This window comes from Lepisma saccharinum, chromosome 26 (assembly GCF_977018435.1).
Source record: "Lepisma saccharinum chromosome 26, izLepSacc3.1, whole genome shotgun sequence".
NCBI lineage: Eukaryota > Metazoa > Arthropoda > Insecta > Zygentoma > Lepismatidae > Lepisma > Lepisma saccharinum.
The window spans coordinates 60,117,040-60,141,633 of record NC_139254.1 but is presented as its reverse complement, the minus strand read 5'-3'; the positions used below and the strand labels follow the sequence as shown (position 1 = coordinate 60,141,633).

At 40.9% G+C, this 24,594-nt stretch overlaps 1 protein-coding gene across 1 annotated transcript in view; it reads left to right on the top strand.

Annotated features, from left to right (window-relative positions):
- The window catches only part of LOC145979778 (diacylglycerol kinase eta), a 359,862-nt gene that overhangs the window by 207,096 nt on the left and 128,172 nt on the right, over positions 1–24,594 (top strand). The window contains exon 3 of the mRNA XM_083112757.1: positions 4,911–5,010. Within this exon, the coding sequence (XP_082968883.1) occupies positions 4,911–5,010 (100 nt within the window). The remainder of the gene's footprint in view (positions 1–4,910; positions 5,011–24,594) is intronic.

Here is a 24,594-nt window from a genome sequence, read left to right as displayed (position 1 = left end):
ACATTCTCAATGGGCGAGAGGTCGGGACTCGATGGTGGCCATGGCAGAGTCCGCCTGTGGAACAGGTGCCTTCGCACTGTGGGAAGATGCCGCTCCAGTATGCGTGTATAGGCGTGTGCATTCACAATGCCCTCACAGACGTGTAGTGGGCCAACCCCAGATGCCGTCATGCATCCCCATACTATCACTGACGCAGGTTTCTGTACCCGACGTGCATAACATTTTGCTTCATTCTGTTCCTCCTTCCGACAAAAGACTGTTTTCCATATTTTCCCGTACGCAACATTGAAAATGGATTCGTCCGTCCACAAAACCCTGTTCCACTGCCGAAATGTCCATCCCCGATACATTCGTGCCCACCGTAGTCGATTGCCTTTGTTCAACATGGAAAGGAAGGGTTTACGTTTCGCCTTGTACACTCGGTAACAGCATCGCTGTAGGTAACGGCGAATGGTTCTGGTCGACACTTCAATGTGAAAGCGTTCTCGAGTCCACAGTCGTAATTCGGCCACAGAAACATGATTGTTGGTCTGGATATAGCGCCTAAATATCCGTAGGTCACGCACGCTCAGCAGCCGTTTTCGACCGGGGACCTTACCTGGCTCTGTAGTACCCGTATTTTGGTGGTGTGTGATGATGCAGTGGACGGTTGACTTGGGTAAGTTCAGTTGGCGCCCTATTTCCCGTTCACTGAGTCCATCCCGTTGCAACTCCACCACTCTTCTCACGGTGTTGTCAATAGGTTTGCCCCTGGCCATGGTGATGATGCACTGCGGTTCCTCGGTGCACAGCACGCGCTTATATACGGCGGCCTCCCTTATCGTGTCCGTGACGTCATGCTTCCGTCGAATGCGCCACTATCTGGAATTTTTTCCGTATGGGTCTGGTGCCTGGTCGAAGATCAATGTCACGCGTATAGTTCCCCGTTTTCGTTCTTTACGTCACCTTGGGTGCAACATGCTTGGATCACGATTCTTGCCTGCTCACACGCCTCCTCTTACACAGATGCGTCACTTCTGCCGGTCACCCATTCCACCGCCTATGCCTCTGTGCATTTAATCACGTATTCCTTTCTGGTCGAACTTCATTGTCACTAAGGTTGTAAGTTACTTATTTAATTACAGAACTGGGTGTGTTCACTATCAAACTATGAAATTACCTATCGAAGGACCAATTTTAATCATATCCAATAACAATCTTTACCATAATTCTTTTTTTGGTTGATTATCATTACATTTTCAGACTGTAATGAATTTTCATGGTTTCATATAAAACACTATTTTCACTTCATGATTTCATTAAGAACATGTATATGTTTTTACATAATATTATTTGTATTATTCTTAACTACGTATATCACACCAAGCACAATTGAGACAATTAATTTGTGTATCCTTTGTGTATTTGTTTTAATTTTTTTTGACTGTGTAGGCAAGCCTTTGTTATCAATTTTCTATTTGTTCTTTTTGTGTCCTGTTTATGTTTCTATCTTTATTTTTTTTGTTTGTTTGTTATTTGTACAAACATTTAGAATGTATATGTATCCATTAGGGGTAGGTGGTAGTACAGCCGCAGGCTGAACCTCGCCCTTTAATAAAGGAAATTGAAATTCTATTAACCCTTGCAATACCAAAGGGGAGGGGGTGCTCTCAGACCCAGTGATTCATTTTTTGCGTTTTACATGTACACTATGTTGCCATTCGTCACCGGACACCCCATACCAGTACGTTAATCCAGTCGCAGCACCACATCAGTATCGTGTAAGGCCACCTTTCGCCGCAATCACGTCCGCAACCCTTCGAGGAAGACTTTCCACCAATTTGCGATACATGCCGACGGGAATCTTGCCTCATTCCTCCTGCAAAGCGGCAAACAGTTTTTTGGGCAGCATGGCTTGGCTCTCAAGCGACGCTCCAACTCGTCCCAAAGGTGTTCAAAGAGGTTGATATCTGGACTTTGTGCTGGCCAATCAAATTTTTACACACCCATGTCCTGGAACTACTTGTTGATAATGCCTGACGTATGACATGGATCATTGTCGTGCTGAAACAGGTATGGGCCAATATCGAATTGTTCCCACAATGTCGGTAGCGCAGAATTGTCCAGAACTTTTTGGTACGCATCGGCATTCTTCTTTCCCCGAACTAAAACAAGAGGACCAAGACCCACCATAATTCCACCTCCGCCGAATTTCACTTTGGGTACGATACAGTCCTGTACACAGCGTTCACCGGGCATACGCCACACCCATGACGTCCATCGGACAGCCACATCTGATAGCGCGATTCACTCCATAGCATGGATTTGCATTGTTCGAGAGTCCAATGGCGGCGTTCCGTGCACCACTGTAACCGATGGGTCGCATTGCGGGCTGTAATATGCGGCTTGTAAACTGCTGCGTGTCCATGAAAACCAAGTGCGACGATCTCCTGGCGAACAGTACGATCACTTGCAGCACTACTGGAAGCCGATCGAGACTCCTGTGCCACCATCTCTCGCTTCCACTTCACTGTCGACCGGGGTATCAGAAATTTGTTGGAAATCTCACGGGTCGAATGCCCAAACCTGTGGGCTCCAATGATCATCCCTTTTTCTGCCTCACTCAGTTCGAGTCGTCTGTCCATATTGACTACTGTAGCTGGTATGAGTGTATTCTCAAGCGGCAATGCCTTTTATAGGTTGTATGACGATGACGTGTACAGACGATCCCGAGCACTTTTTGAGGAGTGTCCGGTGACGAATGGCAACATAGTGTATATCCATCAATGTAAAAATTCATAAAAAATAGTAATTGTTCTTTGCAATATTTAGAATGACATCGCGTGATATTTCCCAAAAATGTTCATTATAAAGTTACTTTATTTCGTTGATATTGTTTATGGGCCTCAAAGGCCCACCCCTTGGTAATTCTAAGGAAAGATTTCGCAATGATGTCTCAAAGGTATTTCAATACATGAGAGGATATATTCAATTGCTAAACTATAGTAACATTTGACTAACTTTGCTAAAATTTTGCACAGTTTAAGCATTGTTCCAAACATTGTAATTGAAGAAAAGTAATAAATGTGACAATTATTTACTATAATTACTTAAAAATCACGATGTAATTGATCTTTCATGTATAATCCATAACAAAACATGAAAGTAGTGTCTAATTAGTTAACTTATGTGTACAAATGACAGAAAACACACATCAGTCAAGTTCCATTGAACTTTCATTCATGGGCCTCTAAGCCCCCCCACCCCTTGGTAATCCGTGTAACAAAAAATACCTTGGCATTGCTAGGGTTAATAAACGAATACTTCATATTATTTTAAATTTAAATATTTGAATACATTTTTTTATGCAGTACTTTGCTTAGAATTTAATTTCAGTAATTTTGGATATTTTTAAATATGTCAAAGTAATTTACGAAATCAAGGGAAACCAGATTAGTTGATTTGATTTGCATTAGTTCGCGTTTCTGCCACTTTGGCTAATTGCGAAGATGATGATGAATTGTGATAAGATGAAGCAGATGTAAGAACAAGAACATATGGACAGCACACAACACAAGTCACGTTGATGATTATACTGGTCATGGACCCAGACGCCAGAGCCTCGTTAGGCTGCAAAAATGCAGTCCAGGGTACATGGAAACGAGGTTCATATTTGGGTGTCTTGATAAAGGTTCACCCTTTACAACCCAGATTAGGTGATTAGCGTCTCATAAGCTCTCAATAATAGACCTTACACACCCAATTATAGTTATCTGGTAGGGTGCCTAGGATGAGTCCCCGAGTTACCCCTCCCGAGAACGGGCTATGCTTGGACTATGCATTAAAATGCTCTTATTTGCTGTGAAAAACTCAATATGCTGACCAAGGCAAACATTTATTGTATTATAAAACATAAACTAAACGTAACGTTTCAAACTTCTAGCAAGGTCTTCTTCAGACTCTGTATAAATATGAAATTACTAGACATTTAAAAATGCATTATTATTAAATACATATAAAGGAATTAATTTGTTACTTTATATATATATAATATGTCCTCCTCCGTAGCCGATCGGGTTAAGGCGTTCACTCGTCTTGAGATCGTTCGCTGCGGGACGGCGTAGGTTCGAATCCGGCTCTGGTCGGAATTTATTCGGCCTACGTATAGGGCCGGTTGCAACCCACCATCGTGAGGAAATTGAGAAGCTCCGAGTGAGTGAGCGTAACCCGGTCAAGAAGACCTACAACAACGGCTGGGGGTTCGTCGGTCTGATCACCCGTCACCCCAATACTGGTCTAAGATCTCCACGCTATAGCAGGTGACGGAGGAACAGTGTGGGAGGGAGACCGGCAGTCGGTAGGTAAGCCCTGGCCCTCCAAGGCCTGTCGCGCTGTGGGTTATTATATATATATATATATATATATATATATATATATATATATATATATATATATATAAATCATATTCCTTTATCAACTGGTTAAAAATTTATAAATAAATTACAAAATAGTTGAAATGGTTTTATTAAGGCATATGTTCTTGTTTAGCTTTTGCATTCTGTTAATTTAAATCAATATGATGTCATAATTATATTTGTCTTTCATCCTTGTTTTTCTTTTATTGTTATTAGTGTAGATGTGTTAATGATCTCTTGAGAGAGAGAGAGAGAGAGAGAGAGAGAGAGAGAGAGAGAGAAAGCATTCAACACTCGCAACCACACTACTTTGTGTGTGTTGTCGATATTATCCTTAGTAAAGTATATTTGAAGTAAAAAGAAGTATTACTTATATTTTGTTGTTGTAACAAAAAAAAAACCGGAAATTTTTGGTAGTGAGATTTTGGAGGCAAAGATTGTTGGCGGGGAAATCCCCCCTTCTACCCCACACGATTTCGAACCCTGCCTAACGCCCAGGTTTCATTTTACTTGCAGGCTGGGAAGGAGAGGACGCTGATCAACGGGGACCACACGTGGCACGATGCCTTCCACGCCAGGCCTACGTATTGTAACGTATGTCGGGATGCCTTATCAGGTAAGAGATTGGAATTTCATGTGTTATCCAAGTGTACAGTCAGGATCAAAAGTTTGTGGGCAAAAATACTTTTGAAAAACATCAGAGGTTCCGGGTTCGATTACCCGTGGTTCACTGGTTCGTATATCCCTATGAACGGTATGTCCAGTCTCGCTTAACTTGCTTGTGAGTAAATTGGTCTTAAGGTGGTAACAATTTCAGCATTTTCCTCGTCAAGTGTGTGTAAGCTTACGAGGAAATTTGGTCATTATTATCTCGAGAACAAGAGGACAGAAACTTGTCAAAATTAACCTAATCACTGAGAAAAAATGTTTCTAGAGAACCACTGTTAGAAATCTCCATTTCGTGCATCGATGTCCCTAAAATTAATTAATTAATTCTACTCTTGAATATCGTATTTTGTTTCAAATTAAAAATGTCCATTTATAGTGTATAATGGTGTATAATGATACGTAGGTTCTGTAATATTGTTATTTTGTATTTTAGGACATATAACTGTAAGGCCTTTTAAATTTGTTTTTAATTGTTACATCTGGTGTTGGCATTTTGTTTATTTCGTTATTAATTTCGATAATAGTCACCTCTCATGAAGTGAAAGGTTCTCTCTCTACTTACACATACGTTTACGGGCGCGCACACAATCAGGATTGACATATATCTAACTAATATTATTTTTATTTTATTTAGCACAGCATTAAGAAAATACAACCTGGCAGAGTTGTTATAACTTGACAAGTTTAAAAACAAGACGCTGCAAATAGCCGTTGCGCATCTCGCACCACATTTCCCCACTCCATTCTCCGCAGCGACGTTGGTTCGCAGTGTTGCAACCTGGAGGGAGCGAATGGTGTGAGGATTTTTAACGAAATTTGTATTCCCTTTTTCCTGGCCTGTTTTCTACCTGTCGGAGTACAGAAATTCAGCTCACCTTTCGCCGACGACTCTTTTCCTTCTTTTAAAACTTGGCCTCCCCTATGACGCAGTGGTAGCGTCGTCGCCTTGTAATCAAGGGGTCCCGGGTTCGATTCCCGGTGGAGGCACATAATGGTTCGGATCCCACTTTAAACTGTAGGTCCAGTTCCGATTAGCCTTTTTGTGCATAAAGTGGACTTAAAACAACAAATCAATCCAATCCAATTCTTTAAGTTTTTGTAACTCCTTCTGATTTCGCAAATATGTTGCAACATTGTAAACAATTTATCTAGCCTGTCCTCTAAGGGGCTTTCCAGAGCAATTTGTGGATTTCGTTGGACCTGGCATGATTTAATTTTTGCGTTTCAAAAATATGCAGCCAAGAGTAAAGAGCAAGAACATTTCAATGCTTTAAAAAATAACACAGGCAAGCGTGTTATCAGATTGCTTTCTCGTAGTGATTGTTGTACGATAAATAAAAGAAACCCAACCCCCTCGGCTTTAAAAAAAAACAAAAAAACAGGCCACTGTCGCAATCAGAAAATGAAGTCATTCGCCCAGAAGTTTCGGTTATAAACCTTAACGCCCGTGCGTAATACTACAGTGTATGATCCGCGCACGGCACGCATTTTCAAAGACCAGATTAAATCAAATGAACCACTGATAAACTGATATAAGCTGGCACTGACAATTCACACAGTAAAAATCATTTGTCATATTTGTTTTAGCTTAATTTTGCTGAGTTGGCACCACTCGTACTCTCAAGGTCAGACCAGTACGTAGAAGAGTGGTGGGGAGGATGACGTAATAGGAAGTGCTCCGCAGCGATCTGCACATATCGGAACTTAACTTGTCAGGCCTTAGCACAGCGCGCTACGACGTCAGGTGTTCCGGGTTCGAATCCCAGCCTGGGCATGGATGTACTTTGCGAGTGTCCCTTCATGAATTTCATCATATCATCATTCCTCCTCATCTTCGCGATTAGCTAAAAGCGACTTAGCTATTTTTTATTTTAACGCGGCGACATTTGAGAATACAACAACAGGGAGAAGAATTACATAAAGTTAGTACGAAAAGAGAATTAGGCAGCTATCAGACCGAAGGGACAGGCGACAATCGATAAGTAGCGCGCAGCACATGTATTTCACACCGTAGTGATGAGAGACAAGCGGCACAGGCCATCCAGTGTATATGAAAGCTTTCACTGCGCATGCGCGAGCAACAGACTGAGGCGACACGTTGCACGCTATTGAGAAACCGGCCCAGTACTAGTGTCACGTAAGCGACATGTGCAGCTTGTCTTATCGCTTCAGTACGGAAGGCTATATTATTTCCGAAGGTTCGTTTTCAAGTAAAGGTAAACGTGTTGCTTATCATTTGTCGCATGTCGCTTCGATTTGAAATCTTCCGTAAAAATTATGATAATGGGCGTAACTTGGAACCTAACTTTGGAGGAGGGGCAGAATCAACAAGTTTTCCATCCCATAAAAATCGCGACCAAGACTATTTTCATAAATAACTGTTAAATTAGCGAAATCGTAAAAATAATCTTCAATACTTTTGCTCGTGAGGCCCAAGGAGGTTGACAAAAGTATCAAACTTTTAGATTTAATAACCTAAATATTTGGTGGGGTGCAAGTGCCCCTACCTTGCCCCCACAATGTTACGCCAATAAAAGATCCTTCCAAGACACATTTCAAGTAGCAAAATGTCTAGGTGTCGGGAAAGCATTGAACAGGTTGGGCAGTCTGAGGAACGAAGAACGCTTCATGAGGCATAACATACTCTCCGTCCAGACAAAGAACAAAGTCAGTTTTAAAGAAAGCACGTGAGCTTCTGAGCTTGCTCATTGGTTTAGTGTCAGCTCAACTCGTCCATAGATTTAACGACTGTTCATGTGGAACAGCTGCTGACGAAATCACCAATAGGATCACTTCCAGGACACGTGGCTTTGCTTACAATTGTCGTACTTGCTGTGGACGGAGGCTTCAGGTAGAAAAACGTTGATTGCTTCGGGTAGTAGAGTCCAGCACAGATATTTCTGCCGTGCGATGCGCGACAGAACTAAAGAAGCAGTGTTGCTAATGGAGCAGATAGAAAAATCGCTGCAGTGCGCCGATGCACAGCTGTTACGTACGTCATGCATTATACCAGGACTAGGATTAATATGTACTAACAAGTGGCTTTATATGTAGCTACATACATATGGACTAAAAATTCGCAAAATATGAACTAACACATACGTAAAATTACCAAAAATGCTGCAAAGAAGACTTCTTCATACGAATCCTTATTTGAGTGATTTCAAACAAAATAAAAAAATATTATTTTTCATTGCATTAATGCACTGGTGGCGTTCTAACTGTTCACTTCCAAAACCCGTATACACTGGTACGGAACTGCAACGGCAGATAACAACATGCCAACGTGTTAAACCGCGACAATTGGACCACAACACTCCTCCTCAAGCAGTATTATTATTTCCTCTCTCTGATCGGCGAAAGTCGGTTGCCTTTGTTCTACATTTACAAACGATGCCGGCTTCCACAACAATAACACGTACATATACTGCCACTAGACGATAAGTTGCGCGGCTTTTTCTTTTGCTATGAACCAGGGCTGGCGCTAGTCATTTTGCCTCCCTGGGCGGTGGCGGTAGATGCCGCTCAATTTCGACCCCCCCCCCCCCGGTCATTACGCAGCAACGGGAAATTGAAAATCAATATATTCCTAAGTAAAACATGAAAATATAAAATAAATTATGAGACTTCTTATGCTATTTCAATACTATTAAGCGCAAAAGAATATCTCGCTCGACCACAGTTTTCAATAGGCTTATTTTTTTCTTCTCTTCAGATTTTGCCGCTCTGAAAATTTGCCGTCTGCGCGGTGGCACGGTTCGCCCTCCCCTTCCGCCGGCCCTGCTATGAACTTGGTCACCCATCAAAGCATGGCAATTTTAACACAGAAAACAATATGCATCGCATTAAGCAGCACCTATATCCCATCTTTCGCAGCAAACGTCGCAAACACTCTTGACTTCCCGCAAAATGTATGTCCGCCTGTAATTTGATATGCAATTTTTTCAATGTCGGCACTTCATTTTCACGCAGAGCGTAGTCGTATATGCGCGTACGGATCATCGAAAGCGTCCACTGACTATTTGGTCGATGGTCTTTGTCGTTCTTTCCCGGGAGTGTGGAATGATGTGGAGGGGCCTTCTGATATCTCAAGAGATTGTCTTTCGTTCATGATAGCCTTGATTGTCCGTTCAGGAACTCCAGTCGCAGCCGCTGCTCTCTTGCCAAAATGCTGTATTGGGATGCTAACACCTTTACTGGCTTCCTCCTTCATAAACTCGTGCACGTTGCTTAGAATTTCCCGAGCTTGGCTATGCAAGGGTTTTGATTTCAACTTTGACAGAACTGGAGGCATTATGGAATTTAACGTTAATTAACAAACGCACACGCAATACACGTACACAACGTCAAACCGGTAAAATACTTAGTATAAAATAAAAATATGGTGCTTCCAATCCAACAAAACTCACCGTCATTTTACCTGCCTTTCCCCTTCCGCGACAGAAATAGTGCTTCATTATTACAGTTGGCAACACTAGTTACTAGCTAGCCAATGAACATGCACTGCATAAAAGAAGCAACCACTACGCCGTGCTATATTGCCACATTACCGTCCCTGCCGAACGGTGTGAACCGCAAGCTGGAGCGCTATTCAATTATTTTCAATGATGCTTGCGCGAGTGTGTCCAGGAATGAAATGACAATATGGCAACAATAGCGAAGGTTTTCGAGCAATGTAGAACACGTGATACTAAGAGAGAGAGAGAGAGACGAAACAAAAATTGGTATCTACGCAACGTCAAATTTATGTGCGTTGTACTCTAGAATGTCATTCGGTGCTGGCTTCTTACGTGGACATTGGCTGCTTTCAACGGGAATTCGTCAGGCGGTTAGTGTGTTTTGAATCAGAATAATATTTTAAAGTAATAACATAATATGCAGTGTTTTTATTTTAACATTTCATACTGATGTTAAAGAATCAAACAAGTGAATGTAATGCCTCTCAACAAATTTAAAATGCTCTAATAACACTAAATTTTATCCAGCAGTAAGAATTTCTTTCGTCATTCAAGCTGCTGGCAAATTGTGCCCGTCAATTCAAATGCCATAAGGGAGAAGACAAGTACACGTACGTACGTTTCATACTTGGTTTATTTTGCTTCGCCACGTGTGGCTAATCGCGACGATGAGGATGATCGATGATTTGATTTAATTGATGAAGGGACACTATCCAAGAACACGCACGCCCGGGGCGGGATTCGAACCCGGGATCCCTGACGTCGTATCGCGCTCTGGGCTACAGCCGGATTGCGCACACTTTTCCGGTTTTATCAGTGGTATCTGATAAGCAGTTGACAAGCTGTCACAATGTACAGGATTGCGCACAAAAAATGAGGCGATGTTGTAGATGTAAAATGTTCTCAAGCCGTTCTCACTTCTGTTGTGTTTGTGTGTGCGTGTGGACTTACGCGTGTTTTTGCTGGAAGGGTAGCATTACATACGCATAGAGGATGAACCTAATTGGTGGACTAGAATATCATGGCCGATGTATCTCCGTATTTATACCAAAGGTCACGAGCTTCGATTGACAGAAGTGTTTGTTTTGCAGTCATTACCCTAACCTAACCTAACCTAACTTTTGAGTTTGAGTAAATTGGTATGAAAATTGTATCTTGACTTGCTACATTTACTGGTCAAATTATATTTTTTATTTAATCCTTAAGAGATTTACTATTTTATTTCTAATTTCTCTCTCTCTTCTTGTCTAAAGAAAAAAAAACAGTTTTGCGCACAGACTTTAAAGCTATCAAAGTGGCAACGTTCGATCAAAATCTGTGCGCAAAACAGGTCTGTGAGATTTGTGCGCAATTCTGGATCTAAAGTGTGCGCAATTCGGTTGCGGCGCGCGCTGTGCTACACGGAGGTCTTTTCTAAATCATTTGCATATTAAAAGTTTATGCTTCTAAATTATGAAGATATGAGTGAAGAGTGATGCAGAGCAGAATCTGTAAAAGCTCTACTTTTCCACCTCTCCACTTCTGACCAACGACCCGACCATTCATCGACAATGCTGCAGTCCATAAAGAGAATAGGTTCATTCGTGTGGCTGCATTCCGCTTCGTACGTAATCCTAGCCTCACTTCCTCTGGGGACTTTCCGAGGAAGACAGAGGCGTTAACCTCTCGTTGAGGGGCCAGAAACGAAGGATATGTAAAACAGTATAAAATTTCCCGCATGGTAAAACTCACTCTCAGTTGTTAATAAGTAGAGAGAGGAAGTTGATGAAATGTCATTTTTTTTCTGACATCTCGGGCACGATGCCCATTAGATACACACAATATTACACTTGGTCTAGAATCCAAAAAAGGTAATTTTAAAGTGATTTTTTTTTTTGTATTTTTTGTCAATTTTCAGGTTTTAGGATATTTACCCCGATTTTCGGCATTTTTCAGTCATTTTTCGCAATATTCGGTGTATTGTTTCGTCATATTTTGTCACTTCTTTCATTTTGATAATATTCTTGATTCAGTGTATACGACTTTTTCATTAAATTGTTTTAGTAAAATTATTCGGTTGTTTCCATTGGAAATCCTCGTTGCATATTTTAAATGAATGTGCATGCTTTTTTTTGTTTGTTCAATTTCCTTTTCATTTAAATTCTTAACCTGAAACTCACAAATTTAATGGTCATTCTTTGCATTTTTACGTCATTTTCCCCATTTTTTAGGACATTCTATAGGTCATATACATATATTTTTTAGGTCATCAACTTCCGCTCCCTAATAATAAGAATTCGTCAAGTATAGTGGGTGCGGGGTCGTGGAAGTTCGAGGCGTCGAATAACTTAAGACGCCCCAGTAAGTTGCACCTCGAACCCAGGACTTTACATGGATCTTCATCGCGGTCGGGTATGGGTAAGTGTGGAGAGAAATAGGCCAAATCAAGCTATAAAATTGAAACCTCCCTTGTGACTCCAACGATCCACAAGTTAATGACCGAGTCACACTTCATCCGACCGAGATGCTATTAATCCATTTAGTGTCCTTGGTTCGAGGTGCAACCTACTGAGGTGTCTCGAACTATTACGATCCCGCACTCACTTATACCTTACGAATTCTTAATGCCAACTGAGAGCGAGTTTGACCTTGCAGGATGTTTTATACTCATTCCATAACCTTTGTTCTTACTTCTCGATGAAAGGACAAAGCCTTTATCATGAGTGGAATGCTACATTGTCCATGTATGGTCGGATCGTTGGTTAGAAGTGGAGAGATGGAAAAGTATAACTTTTACAGATTCGGCTCTGCATCTCTCTTCGATACATAGTTTGAGAAACGAAAACACAATTTGTACTGTCTGGCTGCCTTAGCCGAGACCATGGACGGAAGTGCGCATGCGCCAACCGGACGTGTTCAGTGGGTAAATAGGGCTGACGGCACTTTGGCCAGGAAGCGGGTTCCTTGAAAATCGTCTACTGTGGAAACAACAATGATGTTTCAGCGCAGTAATATCGCCGCCAAAATACATAGAGAGGTGTTTACGAATTATGTTAAGGGTTCAGAACGAAATTAAAGCCATTCATATACTATATCAGCAAACAGAACATATCAGGACAGTATTCATGACGTCACATTAGTAGATAAACTTGTTTGTAAACCAGTAGCTTTGTTTTAGATCATTCAAATAAACTGATATCCTTAGTAAATATTATAATTAGCACAAATGTACACAGCATTAATCAGGATAGTATTCACTAATAATAGTGTTATTTTATATAGTATTATAAATATAAATGTAGTAACTGAATGGTTTGTGACATTTTCTAGTATAACGAGGGCGTTTTGTAGAATGTCTAACAGGGACCAAAACGTCCGAATTTTCTATATTTCACTTCGAAACGGTTTCTTGAATTGTAAGAGCCATCTCAAATCACAAACCCAACACAGCAAGCGGTAATAAACACAAGCGAAATACCACGCAGTAGTTTGGCGAGTGCTTGCTTCTCCCTGCTTCCCCTCTCGCGTTTGGAATCGTCCTTTCGAGGTTGTTTCGTCTTCCTTGGCCGGACGTGGTGTTAGATCTTCAGTGAAAATACATTGCACCACTTTACATAAACTGTAGGTTCAGTCCCTATTAGCTTGCCTGTACATAATTGGTCTGAAAAACGAACTTTGGGAAACTATTTGTATGTACTTTATTTTACGTCGCTTTTCTGCCATTTTTGGTTGATCGCAATGATGGGAATGAAATGGAAGGGACAATCACATGAACAAGACAAAACAAGTCGCACCGAGGATAAGACTGGCTGTGAGTCAAGACGCCAGAGCCTCGTTAGTTTGTAACAATGGATCAGATCAGATGAGCCACGCGATGGGCCATCTGCTTTATTAAGTTCAGAATATACAAAAATACACAAATAGGTACATTTTCTGAATACAAAATCTGCCAAAGGCAGCAACTGTGGTACATGGCATACATGGCGTCTTAGCGCAAAATAAACAGCAATATTGTCTACATAAAGAATAACAGGTTGGGGAAAAGAATACAAAAGTGCCCCCAACGCTGCCAGAAACTCATAGTAATACACAATTTCCTCCGGTAATTGTAACATCTGGAAAAGGATGTCGTTGTTGTCCCAAACCGCGGCGATGGATGTCGGAGTGGCATCTGAGTAAACCATGCGGTAGGACACCGGTGGTCGAAAGACCGGTTGAGGCGTGTTGCGAGCTAGGCGGAGTCTTTGTAGGGCCCAGGTCCAGAGGTCTGGGTTCGATTGTAACAGGGCATAGGCCACGCAAAGGGAGAGATTCAGGATGGGGCCCGCCCAGGCCACATAGCCTGCCAAGGCCTGACGAATACGCCGCAGATGCACAATTTGATGAGGCACGGAGCGAACAATGTGTAAGTATTTGTCCGGGGCGGAAATGCAGTTTGTATCTAAGTTCAAGTCCAGGCCAAGATACGTGAGAGCTCACACCGGGGAGAGAACACTTTTCCCAATATTCACTTTAGCACTTGAAGCACATATTTCGGTCACCACTCGCACTAAGTCCTCAGGGGGGCCTGCAATAAGAATGTCATCATAGTATACCCAAATATGCACCGTTTCCGTGGTCCATTTCTGAAAGAACTGTTGTGCCAACCTTTGCATGTGGAAGGGGCTCCACGTCCACCCCATAGGTAATTTCCGAAAGCGGAAAAAGGAACATGCACATCGAAATCCGAAATATTGCGCTAACACAGGGGCCACGTCAACGTGCTAGAACCCGTCTACTAAGTACAGTTTCACGAGGTGATCCTCCGGTTGTAAGGTGTCCTGCAGCGCGTACACTGTTGGAAGGTAAAACGGGAGTTTCGGGTAGTAAGCGGTCCATTCACTGCAATCGTAAATTAAACGTGGCACTGTTGAATTCTGTTTCGGGACCGCGTGGAGAGCGAAAGAGTTCCGAACAGAATCACATTCTTCCAATATTCCCGCATGTACCATGGAACGGATAGCCGGAAGAAAGGCCGGGTGTGTTCGCCGTGCCCGGAGTGGGCATTCCCTGGGAGGTGTATGCACTAGTGGCGGAGCACCAAAGGATCCGGGGGGTGTGAAGGTCCATGTTGGGAGCGCTTCTGGGTGAAGGCGAAGTCTGTGTACGACCGGTGGAGCCAGACTGGCGTCGTCATCGTCGTGTTCTCGTTCCGCGGGTTGGCCAGGTTGTTGTTCCGGGTGGTTCTCATCGCTTTCGTCATCTCCATCGTCGCCAGCGTCGTGGGTATGCTGGGAAAGCATCAGGCGGTCAAAGATGATCCGTGGATCCGGGTCGGGAGGCTGGCGAGGCTGTGGCGGCTGCTCCTCTGGGAGAAGACGCGGGGCGATTGGACGGAGCGGTAAGCTACGTCGCGTTAGTTTCCGTTTTGGTTGCACGAAAGGGGCCACGAGCCCCCCTGCGACCTCGGGGAGCCGGCGTCTGGCGGTAGACCGGAGGAGGCGGAGGCGGCTCCTGGATTGTGATTCCCGGAATCGCGCAAACTGTGTCGTTGTAGGCGGCAACCTTCCACTCGCGCGATACTGCGATGACCAGGATGCGAAGGCGGCGTGTGAAAAGCTGCAAATCTTCCGGGGTGAAGTGTTCCCTGTATCTGGCTTCCAGTAACAGGTGTTACAGCCACTGACAATTTCCATGTTATACTTGACCTCCGTGGCGAAGTGATCAGCACAGGGGAGTCAGGGGGATATTTCCCCCACCAACTATGTTGGCCTCAAAAATCCCCCCACACCAAAAATTTCCGGCGGGGTTTTTTGTTATAACAAACAAACGATAAGCAATTACTTTTAATTTGAAATATACTTTACTAAGAATAATATCGAAAACACGCACAAATTAGTGTAGTTGTGAGTAATTAATGCATTCTCTCTCAAGAGATCGTTAACAAATCTACATCAATACGCACAATAAAAGTAAAGCAACAATGCAAAACAATAATAACTATGAAATGTAATTGACTTATAAACAAAAGCTTACACATAATAAAACCACTTCAACTATTTCATAATTTATTAACATCTTTAACCAGTTACTAAAGGAATTACTTAGCTGCTTTGCAATATCTGATATGTATAAAAATAACAAATTAATTCCGTTTATATAATTAATAATAATAATAATATATTTTTAATTCAGTTTTTTTTTACTTTTAATAATACACATGTTGGGGAGGGGGTTTGTAGATTCAGAACTTTCCCCCCCCACCAGTTTTCAATGATTTCGCAGCCTGGATTAGCACATCGCGCTACGACGCCAGGGGTTCCGGGTTTGAATCCTGGCTTGGGCATGGGTGTTCCTCGTGAGTGTCGCTTCATAACTTTCATCATATCATCACTCATCCTCATCTTCGTAATTAGCCAAATGTGGGAGAAAAGCGAAGTAAAATAAAGATGGGTGTCGGCAGGGGGCCCGAAACTGTCGGTCGACTCCCCTGGAAATTTGCGTCTACTTTTCTTCAATTTATGGCAATTTATAAACAAAGCACTTTATTTCATCTCATTTTCCATCATTGTTTAAAAATGGTATCGAATTTAGTAAGAAACTTTCATAATTTGCAACACTGAAACTTTGTTAATTTGTAACTTTCATAATTTGAAAGTACTGCGTTTGCTGCTGCTACTACTACTAATGTTCGAAGTAACTATTATGTCATCTTTTTTGTAACAAGTACTATATAATTCATATAAAAAACTTATTGGATGCTAAAGCTGCCACTGCTACTACTACTGTAGTAGTAGTAGTACTACTGTAGTAGTAGTAATAATAATAATAATAATGATAACACAATTTAAAATACTGATAATGCAATAATTTTAAAAATGAACCCCTCTTTGACAAACTTCTGCATATGCCACTGGTCTGTATCAGAATATTCTTAAAGGGAAGGGGCGTCCTCGACATCTTCGATTCGACCCCCCTCCCCTAGGAAAATTTCTTGCGACGCCCATGAAAATAAACCAAATCAAAGAATCAAGGACCGGCCTTTCTACCGTGCACGTTGTCAGTCCTGACGACGGAGCGATCGAAAACTTTTTACCATTGCTGTACCTCCAAGACGACAAGTTAGCAAACAGTTGACGAAACGGTGACAGATGGTTCTCGACTCGAAATAAAACGGCCATTTGCTCGAAACGCGATAAAGATTTATCATCAAATCCGAATTCTGGGGTTTTGAGCGGAATTGGGACAACGATAACAAGGCTTCGTGGATGTGGAAGATTGAAGAGGGAAAGAGATTTAATGAGAACAGGTTGAGTGTTTTCGCCATTTCCGGTCGAGAGCGCTGGGATCTATTTCAACGTATCGAATTTCCTCTCTTTCCCCAGTTCTTAGAAGTTGCCTCCAATCGTTGCTGGAAGGATATACCGGGATCGAATTCTGAAAGTTGGCTGGCTGGAGGGGATAGAAAGCCATCAAAGGATTCTTCAAAAGAGAAAGCAGCTTCTAAGCCTGATTGTTCCCGCGATATCAGTGGCGGTGCCAAAAGGAGGGTGGGGGTTAGAGTAGCATCCGCCGACATGAGCGTCGCTTGAATTTCTTTCTCTTGCAGGAGATCAGGCTGTTCATATAATTTGCTTTGATTTTTTATATTTGGCGTCGCTTTTATGAAATTGATAAGATGAAAAATGAAATTGATGAAGAGAGACTCACAAATAACACCCATGCCCATGTCGAATTCGAACCCGGGTCCCCTATCGTCCTAGCGCGCTATGAGAGCCACACCGTCACACATTATGGTCAAATTTATTGCAAATTGCCTCTACTTTAACCCCTTTCAAGGAATACCTCTAATTACACTGTATAAGTGTTCCGCACACTAGAGAAGTTCGTGAACACCGTATATATACTTGGTTAGCACTGCAAGTGTTAAAATACAACCTTGGTGACAATGAAGTTCGACCAGAAAGGAATACGTGATTAAATGCACAGAGGCATAGGCGGTGGAATGGGTGACCGGCAGAAGTGACGCATGTGTGTAAGAGGAGGCGTGTGAGCAATCAAGAATCGTGATCCCAGCATGTTGCACCCAAGGTCACGTAAAGAACGAAAACGGGGAACTATACGCGTGACATTGAACTTCGACCAGGCACCAGACCCATACGGAAAAATTCCAGATAGTGGCGCATTCGACGGAAGCATGACGTCACGGACACGATAAGGGAGTCCGCCTTATATAAGCGCGTGCTGCGCACCGAGGAACCGCAGTGCATCATCACCATGGCCAGGGGCAAACCTATTGATAACACCGTGAGGAGAAGAGTGGTGGAGTTGCAACGGGATGGACTCAGTGAACGGGAAATAAGGCGCCAACTGAACTTACCCAAGTCAACCGTCCACTGCATCATCACACACCACCAAAATACGGGTACTACAGAGCCAGGTAAGGCCCCCGGTCGAAAACGCCTGCTGAGCGTGCGTGACCTACGGATATTTAGGCGCTATATCCAGACCAACAATCATGTTTCTGTGGCCGAATTACGACTGTGGACTCGAGAACGCTTTCACATTGAAGTGTCAACCAGAACCATTCGCCGTTACCTACAGCGATGCGGTTACCGAGTGTACAAGGCGAAACGTAAACCCTTCCTTTCCATGTTGAACAAAGGCAATCGACTACGGTGGGCACGAATGTACCGGGGATGGACATTTCGGCAGTGGAACAGGGTTTTGTGGACGGACGAATCCATTTTCAATGTTGTGTACGGGAAAATACGGAAAACGGTCGTTTGTCGGAAGGAGGAGAAGAATGAAGCAAAATGTTATGCACGTCGGGTACAGAAACCTGCGTCAGTGATGGTATGGGGACATGACGGCATCTGGGGTTGGCCCACTACACGTCTGTAAGGGCATCGTGAATGCACACGCCTATACACGCATACTGGAGCGGCATCTTCCCACAGTGCGAAGGTAAATGTTCCACAGGTGGCGTCTCATCTTTCGACACGACAATGCCAGGCCTCATACAGCGCTGCTGACAAGAGAATGTTTGACTCGCCATCACGTGCGAACTCTGCCATGGCCACCATCGAGTCCCGACCTCTCGCCCATTGAGAATGTGTGGCGTGTTCTTAAGCGACGTGTGCAACAGAGGGGACCCACGACAGTGGCTGCTCTTATCGCCTGCCTGCAGGAGGAATGGCACCGCATCGATGTGGAATACCTTGAACGACTCGTCCGCAGCATGCCCCGACGCATTGCCACAGTTATTCGCCGACGGGGCAGCGTCACATCATGGTAAACAGGATCCCCTCTAACAGTGGTCGAACTTCAATGTCACGTGTAGATGGACGAAAATGTTTTATTTTGTGTGGACACCATACATTGCTGCGTTGCAGCGGAAATTTATGTTTTCCTTTGTTCCATGTAGCCTGCTGAATAAAATATGTTCAGCATATACATGTGTTCTTCTTTCACAACGCACTCCTATATTTGTGACTGGTCGAACTTCATTGTCACTAAGGTTGTACTTGAATAAGGTTCAGTTCAAAAGAAACAAAGGAAGATTATGCAATGGTTTAAAAATGATTGAACAATATTCAGTTTCATTGAAACAATGGAAATCTATGACCATTTTTAAAATACTTGAATAAGGTTCAGTTCAAAAGAAACAAAGGAAGATTATGCAATGGTTTAAAAATGATTGAACAATATTCAGTTTCATTGAAACAACGAAAATCTATGACAGTTTTTAAAATACTTGAATAAGGTTCAGTTAAAAAGAAACAATGAAAAATGACAAATGATTTAAAAAATAGAAACAATAACTATTATTATGGTATATCTTATTATTATATACAATAATAACTATTATAAACGAATAAAAATAAATCCATTTTATTATTATTATAAACTTCAGGAGACTTAGATGTATCAAATAAGTGAACACGACTGTTTTCTCATTAATATAAATTCTATACATTTTAAATTTTTACACACTTTGGGGAAATGTTGATCATAATGCTTACATTGCGTGACGTCTTACATAAAATCTCACTTTTTTTGGAAATTTGGAAAATATTTAACCATTATTCTTTGGATTCGGTAGTAGAATATAAAAACATAACCTTTTTTACACTAACTTCTTTTGAACTCAGCCATTTTCTACTTGCGTTATTCTTTTGGAATGCTAACTAACTGAACTCTATTATGTTATTAACTATATAAATAACAAGCATAGCTTTTTTTGTAACTTGAAATGAATTCAGGGGGGTCTACGGACCAGTTTGACCCCTCCCAACGATCATGGAAGGAATATAGTGGCCGGAAAAAACATGTTAGGAAGATTCTGTCCAATGATCCGTGAATGATGGAAGAATGATGTTGAAAATGATTACGGTACACTATTTACGTACTAACTGTAGTACATACATATGAGAAAGGCCATATTTACTTACGCACGCGTGTGTTTTGGTGGTGAGAGAATGGTGGAACCTCACTACGTTTTTTTCATATTTCTGCAGAGTCTGCCCGTTTTACATAATTGCGTTATGGCTGACCGCCTGGAAAGCAATTTGGAAAGTAACAAGCAATCCAGGCCCTCGTTAGGAGAAAATTACCTTACATTTGCGTCCTCCAAATTGTCCGGCGGAATTCATTAAAATAAGCAGCCAGGCGGCAATGTCACCTCACGCCAAGAATTCCATTTCTGTGTGGATGACCCAGTTTAAGGGTCTTGAAGTTTGCGACCGACAGCAGCTTTCATTCTCGCATCATTTATTTATTTACCATGACGTCCGCAGGATTTTTCCAGGGAGGGGTAAAGGAGACATACTTTCCCCTATAATAGTGATGTTCCCTCAAAAAAACACTGCTTCAGTCTGACGTTATAATATTCAACGCCTTTGTAATAATTAACAAATTATTATGACTGAAATTAAATTATGTCTGAAATATATACTTTTTGGGTGGGCATTCATTTTCCAGGGGGGCTTGGTTTCCCCCTTCTTCACCTTCCGGACGTTCATGTTATTTACTTAAAAGTTTCAGATACAGTGAGAACTGAGTACACCTCGATTCCAGGATGAGGCAGGTGACGTCGGCGCATCAAAACAAAATAACAAATGTTCTGAAACATATTCCATAGTTTCAAACTGCATAGTGGAACATAGCACTTACTTTACGTTACCTCCCTAACATCCATCAACAGCCATAAGCTATTTAAAAAGAATCTCAAACAGTATCTACTGGCAAGGCAGCCAAATACTTCATCACGAGCAATTTTTCATTCATAAAAATACGCACTGTAACATTTGGCAACTGTGTGCATATAAATCTTTTAATTTCATTATTTTATTTCACTTCCTTATTATTATTATATTTTTCTTTGTTCCAGATTACTGAATATATATGTATATGTACTAAAACAAAAGCAACAAACATTAGATACTTATGTTCAACAATTTATAGGTAAATCTGTTTTTCTTTTTCTTCATCTATACATATACGCGTATATATATACCTATATATTTTATTGTTCTTACTTGTATTGATATGTAATCCTTTTCATGTTTTTATTTTTTTCTCAATGTATACACGCCCGCTCCAATAAAGGCGATTTTATTATTATTATTATTATTTATTTAAACGGCCCGGGTTCGATTCCCGGTGGAGGCACATAGTGGTTCGGATCCCATTTTAAACTGTAGGTCCAGTCCCGATTAGCCTTACTCTGCATAAAGTGGACTTTAAGCACCAACCCAATCAACCAATCATTTATTAAAACGCAAGTTATTTGTTCTGAACTCGAGAACAAGCGAAAGAATTAACTCATTTGAAACCAAGGACCCGTTTATGATAACACTAGATCTGCCGACACAATTCGCAATATTTTAATTTCAAATTTAATGACAGCAATATTTATAGAGTAATAATAATAATAAATAACAAACCTAACACGTACTATTCAATCATTGGTCCCTGTTTGGCAATTATAACAGTATTTTACCAAAGGTTTTTAGTTTTTTGCGAAGAGCTGGTTTCTTCCACCGTCTGTGAGGAAGCTTTTAGTTTTTCTGGCCTTTGAATGAGTTGTGTTTGTCTTGTGCAGGTTCCTTTACAGCCTTGCACTTTTACTTTTCCCAAGGGACATCTTACACCCATTGCTATATTTTTTTAAGTCAGAATTTTAGGTAAGGGGATATTTCCCCCAATATATTGAAGGATGCAAAATGGCCTTAAGTGCCGACGCACGGAAAAATTTTAATTAATTAATTAATTCCCTTACTCACGAGGTACTTAACCCATTAATGACAGAGTCCCCAGAACGGCAAAAATAAACAATTATTATTTTCCATTATGTGTATGTAATTTTTCCATATACACTGTGTCAATACGTAACCAATAAATAAAAAAAAATGGCGGAGGAACCGTTAAATTTATGCAACTGACGTCCTGGTGTATTTGAAGGCACCAGGACATAATCGTATACCCTCGAATGCATGCGGGTGGAGGCGGGTTTGCTTCGGGGGTTCCCCCTCCCCCTTCGTTGATACAGTACTGAACAACCATTTCAAACTGAAATTGTATAGGGTGTCCGAAAAGTCTCGCAACCGTAACTTTTGAACAAAAAGCGATAGACACATGAACCTTCCATTAGATATTAACTTTGTCTATGTGGATATTTTTCTAAACATTAAACAAGTAAATGATGCTTTACATGAACTTTCAGTATAGAGAAATACGAGTTACTAAGGTGTACAAAAGTTTTTGTACCAAGTAAACAGAAAAATTAATGAAAGACAGCCATTGAGGCGCTTGCGATAATTTTCGATGTGTATCGATGGTCTGTGTGGGCAATTATCGAAATGCAAAAATAACTGCATTTTTACACTTTTTAATGGATTACAGATGATTTATAAGGTTAATTATGACATTCACAAAAACGTATCCTTTTCTCGAAATTACGAGTTGTACTGGCAACATTGGTCTTGTCAGAGGACAGTAGAAGTGTACCCGACATCTGGCTATGACATTTTGGCGCTTTCAGTGCCGTAGGATTGGCATGACCGTGCAAATTTGAGTTCCGAATAGCCCTTGTGTAAAACTGTTCTGTGAAAATTTGTTCGTTTCTTATTTTCAGTAGGGTTTCAGGCAAGCTTTCAGATTTTTGCTTTACATACATCAAAGTAATAAATGTACATGGAATGGAATCAGTGTATAATTATACAAAATTTTGGAGATTTATTAAAAAAAAAATTCAACTATATATATTTAAAAATGAAAAACTAAATATGCTGACCAAGGCAGTAATTTATTTTATTAAAAACATAAACTAAACGTAACGTTTCAACCTTCTAGCAAGTTCTTCTTCAGACTCTGTATCAAGTACAAAAGTAACAAGATACAAGTGTTACTTTTGTACATGATACAGAGTCTGAAGAAGACCTTGCTAGATGGTTGAAACGTTACGTTTAGTTTATGTTTTTAATAAAATAAATTACTGCCTTGGTCAGCATATTTAGTTTTTCATAATCATGGAAACAAGGCTTAATGGTGTTGTATTTAAAAATGCATAAGAAAGAAAAGTATGTGAAGAGTTTCGTAACTAGCGTATGGGGGAAGTTAATGAGAAGTCAAAGAGATACGGTGACACTATTCATGGCTTAATAACTTAATTTGTTGTCTAAATTTGTGCAAATTTCCTCTCCTTTCTGTAATTTACAGGCAGTTGATTACGCACTTTCCTCGTCAGAGATGATAAGGATTTTGATCTGTGTCTGACCTTGTTACATTTCAGTACACAGATACTACTATTAGATCGCAGACTGAGATAATGTAGTTGTTTGGCATTCACATGTTTATAAGAATAAGCAATATTGTTGATGGACAGTTCGAATCTGTAGGCTTTAACAGCAGGTTTTTCTCGATCTTGTCCAGTCATAAGTAAAGTAAGTATTCAGGTTCGGCATGTTTAAAACAAAAGTGTTTTAAACAACTCGTTTTAAACGTTTAAAACACACGGCTTTGTTCTTTCACAAATGTTTAAAACAAAGTATTTTAAACATGTTTTTTCCAGACTTGTTTAAAACACATTTTGACACTTGATGTTTGATTGCTTGTGGTTATTTGCGAGTTTTGTATCTTCGCCTTTTCATTCAATCCGTGTCATTTTGTTTATTGTGCATAGAAATCTGTTCAGTGACTGAAAATGTGCATCGATTAACAAAGAAATATATCGTGATGAATACCCGTGGGCCACGTTTAAAACACCTGGTTGTGTTTTTTTTACAAGCGTTTAAAACATTTTTAAAATTTAATACTATGTGGATGAAACGGCTTTGTTCCTCACTTAACATACTGCACATAGTTGTTAATGTCAATATTTAGTTGCATTCACAATAAAATATATTTTTAAAAATACAGAGTAGCTATCACGTAGTCTGAGTGGGGCCTGGCAACTGTCGATTAGTTGAATTGTTCTCGAAGCTCGAATAACAAACATGCGAGATTTAAGACTAACATAAATATGTATTTTAGGAAGTTAGTGAAGTGTTTACTTTATAATAAGAACACAGTCCATCCTTGGATAATTAAGAGATTCTTTTTAATCATTATTCTTAGAAAATAAGTCTTCTTGGCGTTATGTTTTAAACGTTTTATTTGTTCAAAACAGGTTTCTTTCGGTTCCTGTTTAAAACACTGTTCAAAAAGATGTTTGTTTTGTTTCTTTTATAAAATACACAAATTTTGCCAACCCTGTAAGTAATACATGGTGAGTCAAGAGTCAGGTTATATAGGGATTTATAGTATATCTTCAACGTGTGCACCTTGAATATCAATGCATTTGTGAACGCGATGTTTCAAATTCTCCAGAACCTTTTGAGCAACGTCCGGCATAATCATATCTGCACATTACACAATACGTTCCTTCAGATGCTGGATGTTCTGAATCTTAACTAAGTAGACGAGAGCCTTTAAATGACCCCAAAGCAAAAAAAAAATCTATTGGTGTCAGGTATGGAGACCGCGGTGGCCACTCAGGAAAATCACCTCCACCATTTCGTCTTTGTCTGAATCTTCCCTTACTCCGTCAGAAACTTCCTATGTAACCTGACTTT